Raw genomic sequence first — 6,065 nt, 5'->3', positions numbered from 1 at the left:
TTCAGATTCGATGAACTTAGATATTATAACTCAAGTTGGGCTGTTCTTGTGTGTAATCCTATAGGCCCATATGAAATTGACAGTAGACTAACTACGCTATTAGCCCACAAGTCACAAGTGGTTTCTAGCAAATATTGCAACTACTTAATTCACATAGAGATCGACGATCCAATATAACTTATTATGCAATCATATCACATCCTTTTTGTCACGCAAATATTTCGGTCAAGTATGAAACGTGAAATTGTCAAAATTATCCTACCAAAAATATACATACCATTCAATAATTTTTTTAAGCTTCCAATTTCTTACCCAATAATTTCTAACATCAATATTTAAATTTCTAACACTTTTCAAACCCATCTCCCATCAAGAAACAACTTAAGCTCGGATAAAATCTCAAGCCCACTTCTATCCTTCTCAAGCATCAACCAAACCATTATAAAATCATATATCCAAAATCATGCGCTTAAAATTTGATTTTCAGCTTCGTTAGATCCTAATTTCCTCCTCATTGACGGGCATCAAGCAAGCAAAAGGATAAATTTTAATTTTTTTATTTATTTTACAATAGCCCCTACTCAATATTATTTCTGATGGTTGAGAATGTGGAATCAAAGGTCTTCGGCTGTTATGGTGTTGCTCGATGCTTGCGCATATCATTTTTAAGTACTACGAAGTCAATGACCATGTTCCACGTGTCACGAGGTTTGCCTACCTTATCCTTTTGATGAAGACAAGACACTGCATTTTATCATTCTATGTCTAAATGGGACAAAAGGCGACACCAAGACAACATGATATTTTCATACATACTCACGCTAGCTTGTTTGACAAGCTATGAATCTATATTAAATCATTAGAATGTTGTTAGACTATGTTTCCATCAATGAATCTATGTACCAAAACAATCTATGAATCTAAGAATCTATATTAATCTTCCTGTTTTGTAATCCCTTGATCACCGAAAATATGTATATCAATAGAATGTTGCATTTGATATAAGCCATGAACATAGCTACATTGCGCACCCTATACTTTGTGCAATGTAGCATAGTACACGATTGTACTATTGGAAATGGATCCTTTAAAATTGGGAATCCGTGAATTTGACAAATTAAGTTTATCTTTTTAAGTAGTAAGAGAGATTTAATTCTATGTTTAATAAAAAATAATGAAATGGAAAAAATATCAAAAAAAGGGGAAAAATCACATAAATTCATGGATCTCAAATTGAGAGAATTTGCTCCTACATCATGTTGTTTCTTTCCCTTAACACCCAAAAAAATAACAAAGAAAACACCCCCACTTTCATCTACTCACACACCGACACCGACACACTAAACGTTCCTTCCATCTATCCCCTTAGTGACTAATTTCCTTTTTACCTCTTTATGTTACGTTTTTTAATTTTGTATCCATACTTAAAATTTTAGTATTTACAATCGGTTCCTTTCGGCGCACATGGTATGTGTGGCATGTGTATATCGTTTTTATGGGATCTGACTCGTACGAATCCAATTTAAAAAGTACTATGACTAACATTTGTATTTGCCATTTTTAATTTAGACTCCATTTTACTTATATGTAAAAGTCACTTCTAATCATTTTACTGTAACCAAGAATACTTAAATCATTGGTCTTATCTAAAAATTATGGGTCTGTTTGATTTTTGTTTTCAAAAAATGGTTTTCCATTTTTTAAAAACTAAAAAATTTTAAAAACTCATTTAAATAAATGTTTTGGATTTAAGAGTTTTAAAAAATGTTTTTATTTTTTTAAAACAAAAAATGAAAATATCTCTGAGTTATTTTTGTTCTCTGCTTTTATTTTTAAAGCACACTATATTGGACTATTGTAAATTATCTTCAGATATGATCAATCACTATCATTAACAATTATTATTAACCACTAGCGACCAGTAGCCCTTTTTGTTCTAAAATTGTATTTAAATTAACATATATCAAACATTAGATTTTCATGTTGCTTTGTTTTGAAAAACACTTTTTAAAGATTATTTTATAAAATAATATTTAATAATAAAAAAATGAAAACAAAACAAAACTAGAACTATATGTCTCTATTTTATTTTATTTTTATAACAATTTTGAATTCTGCCTATAATAAAATCTAAACATATCGAAATTAAATGTTGAATCAAATTTCAACCATCCACGTTTAATCAGATAAACTTCTGCGATCTCATCATTCCAAATGAGACAACATAGTTGAATTTAATTTTTGTCTTTTTTGACTCTATCACCTAAATCGTGTGTTTCGGCGAGCAAGAGAAAAGTAGAAAAACACAATGACTTTTCAATTGGTATGAGGACCCTACGAAGAAAGAGACAGCGATACATCACTTCTTCATATAAAGAGTAGTGGTAAGCCAAAGCAATAGAGAAAGAAAGAAGCCATGGACAATTTCCTGGTCCTCGCCCTAACCTCCATTCTCTTTGCATTGTTTCTCATCTACATCGCATTCATCAAACGAGCCTCCATCCTTGAATTCTCAACTTCTTTGGTTCGACCAACATCGTCTTCTTCATACAAGCTCCCACCAGGCCCTCGTCCCTACCCAGTAATTGGGAACATCCTTGAGCTCGGCTCTGACCCCCTCTCGTCCATCACGAACCTCTCCAAATCTCATGGACCCATCATGTCACTCAAGTAAGGAACAAGGATCGCCATAGTCATATCTTCTCCAGAAATAGCCGAAGAAGCTTTTCACAAACACGACCTAGACTTCTCTAGTCGAACCTTCCCTGACAGTGCTCGGGCTCTCAATCATCACCAAGTCTCCATAGCTTGGCTTCCCATTTCGCCTCAGTGGAGAGCCCTTAGACGAGCTTGTGTTATGAAAATTTTCTCAACTCTAAAACTAGACTCCACCAAGATTCTGCGTCAAAACAAGGTAGCGTTAAACTCTATATTGATTATATTATATTTGAAAGTAGCTTCATCAAAATAGCTTAGATTAGGAAAATATAAAGCTTGGGCAAGCTTTATATTTCCTAATCTATATTTTAATTTCTAGATATGGAACTTCTTTGACTTCTTTATCTCTAATAGGTAGAAGACTTAATCAATCATGTCCATGAATATTCCATTAAAGGTGAGGCTATAAATCCCACGGAGGCTTTCTTTAACACAGTTCTCAATTTAGTATCAAACATGCTTTTCTCCATAGATTTTGCTTGTCATGGTTCTGATAAGGCTCAGGAGTATAAGAAGTTGGTGATTGGGATCGTGGATGAAAACGGGAGGCCTAATGTTTCTGATATTTTTCCTACTTTGAGTTTTCTTGATCCACAAGGCATTCGTGCAAGGATGAGAGGTTATCATAAAAAGTTTTATAAGCTTTTTGATGATATTTGGGAAGAGAGATTGCATTTCAGAGGTTGAAAAATGGAGTCCAAAGAATACAATGATGTGTTGGATTCATTTCTCGATCTTATCAAAGACGATTCTCCACAATTGAGCCGTGGTGATGTCATTTATTTGTTCATAGTGAGTATTGATCATTTCCTTCCTAAATTTTTTTTGATGCTTTAGGCATCCTATACTAAAAGATAGGACAATATCCCCTCACAATTTTTTTTTTCAAGAGCAAAATTACTCTTCCGTCATAAACTCATCATCTTTGTTATCTGCTAACATGAAACAGTTGTCAAGCTCACACATAGTGATAGCAAGATATTTTGACCCCATTTTGCTGTTGTTTGGCCTCTAAAGTAAGACTAGTTCTTGCCACTGTCACTTTCAACCTCTTTGGCCCACCTCAAATGGTCAAAAGGGGTTAGAATGCCAAATTGTCACCGTGCATGGGCCTCTAAACTATTGCACATCAATTAAAAAAATAAGAAGATGATGGGTCTCTGACAGAAGGACTGTCTTGCTCCTAGAATAATTATTTATGGGAGACTTTGCGCCATCCTTCAATGTAGGGTATCTAACGCTCCTGGAAAAAAGTTTAGGAGTTAACTTTGATTCCCAAGTTTTCTTGCCATTATTCACTTTCTATATAAATTACTTATTTTAACAAAAATGGTTGAAGGTTGTTGAAAGAAATAATATCGATTTATGTAACATTTCATTACAAGATCAATATGTTAATTTAGCTTTTTATTAAGAGAAAGATAGAATAGATGAAAGTAAAGTATTTTTTTCCTTTTGCATGCTGACTTTATCACACAAAATATATTCTGGCAATAGGGAAAATTCTAGCATGGATTAGGAGTATCATCTCATTCATGATATATCTATTCAATAATGCATCAATTCAATCAAATAAAAATCATATTTATCATTATTTTTAATGTCTTTGAAATAGAGTGCCTCTTCAATTTCTTGTTTTTTCTTTCTCTAAAATCATCACAAATGAGGGGAGAAAGAAAAGTGATATAAATGAGAGATAACACGAAAGATTAAACAAATTTAATATGTCATGTTTGTGCCTTTTTGATTGTTAACTTAACTTATCATTGCTTGATATTTCAGGATTTATTTGTGGCGGGGACTGACACAACATCGAACACACTAGAATGGGCAATGGCAGAATTAATGTAAAACCCAGAGAAAATGGTGAAAGTAAGAATGGAACTTCAACATGTTCTTTGTAATAAAAATAATACTTTGAATCTTGAAAAGACTATGATCTCACAGTTGCCTTACCTACAAGTAATACTAAAAGAAACTTTACGCCTACACCCACCAGTACCATTTCTACTACCCCGCAAGGCAATTTGTGATGTAGAGTTATGTGGCTTTTTAGTGCCCAAAAACGCACAGCTTTTAGCAAATGTGTGGGCTATGGGAAGAGGCCCAACCATATGGGATAACCCTAATTCATTTATCCCTAAAAGGTTTTTAGAAAGTGAGATTGATTTTAAGGGTAATGATTGTAAGTTCATTTCATTTAGTACTGGAAGGAGGATATGTCGTGGGTTGCCCTTGGCTTCTAGGGTAATTCTCTTTATATTGGCCTCTCTTATATATCACTTTGATTGGAAGGTCGCAGATGGGCTAAAGCCAGAGGACATGTATATGAATCAAGACTATGGGATTGCATTGCACAAGACTCAACCTCTAAGAGCCGTTCCTGTCAAAAAGTAGTTGTTAACTTGTTCTTTTCATGAAGAATTAATGTTGGTAAAAGCATGTGATGCTTGATGAAATAAATAATCACTTGTACTGTTGCTGGACACGGGCTGGTCATCTAGTTTTCACCTCAATAGTCTTCAAGTCTATAATCTCCAATAAATACATTTAGAAATATTTTGGGTCATTGTAAATGGGTTCCCAACTAGAAACAACTCATACATTAAACTATAAAACCATGTACTTATCAAGTTAAACATTAATTATGCCCATTTAATTATCAAGATCTCTTTCAAGTTTGCCATAAATTTCTAACTTGAGAAGTTAATGTGTTGCTTTTTTATTTACCTGGCTCTATCAACTGCCCTAGAAAATGATTAATTGAACCAAAAAGATTTGACCGATGAGTACTATGGGTTAATTAATGAGTCACTTATATGGATTATAGTTATCAAGAGTCTAGTGTTCTATTGTATAATCTGTGTTAAAGGTGATCTGGACAAACCGCCATGTGCAGGGATCTAACAGTGAAGAAATACGGTAGCACGACCAACTAGCCAAAGAAAAGTTGTTGCCCTTTTGGGGCCATCCCACTTCCAAGCTAGTATCCATTTGCTTTTATTTTTTTATAAAAATATGGTACTTGAAATCATACAGGTCATTGAACTAGATACAGCACTTGTCGAAGAGTTAATGATTAAAATCATTGTCAAAAATTGGTCAGACTAATCATAAACAAAATATTTTATTAAATTAATTAAAATACTAGTTCAACAGTTTATTGGATTGATTCTGATTTAAATATTATGATAATAGCTAAGTTATTACACTGAAGTCTCAAGGGTTATAGGTGGGGATAGGATTTAACTTATCCATTTATCATTTGTTGCTGACTAGGTAGCATTATTTTTCTGTCTATCTAATTAATGTTGCATATGTTTCTATCAATTACATTACTTTCTCTC

At 33.3% G+C, this 6,065-nt stretch overlaps 1 protein-coding gene and 1 pseudogene across 1 annotated transcript; both read left to right on the top strand.

Annotated features, from left to right (window-relative positions):
* The first annotated feature begins 2,416 nt into the window (after window positions 1-2,416).
* Window positions 2,417-3,405, top strand: LOC129289224 (cytochrome P450 76T24-like). The gene is made up of 3 exons (XM_054926016.1): window positions 2,417-2,670; window positions 2,773-2,914; window positions 3,073-3,405. The coding sequence occupies exons 1-3, from the start codon at window positions 2,417-2,419 to the stop codon at window positions 3,403-3,405; spliced, it is 729 nt and encodes a 242-aa protein (XP_054781991.1).
* A 3-nt stretch (window positions 3,406-3,408) lies between these two features.
* Window positions 3,409-5,251, top strand: LOC129289223 (cytochrome P450 76C2-like; annotated as a pseudogene).
* Window positions 5,252-6,065: the final 814 nt, after the last annotated feature.

This window comes from Prosopis cineraria, unplaced genomic scaffold (assembly GCF_029017545.1).
Source record: "Prosopis cineraria cultivar Desert tree isolate PC_DT_omini unplaced genomic scaffold, ASM2901754v1 PC12, whole genome shotgun sequence".
NCBI lineage: Eukaryota > Viridiplantae > Streptophyta > Magnoliopsida > Fabales > Fabaceae > Prosopis > Prosopis cineraria.
Note: the sequence above shows the minus strand (reverse complement) of the source record. Positions and strands in the feature narration are given on the sequence as shown.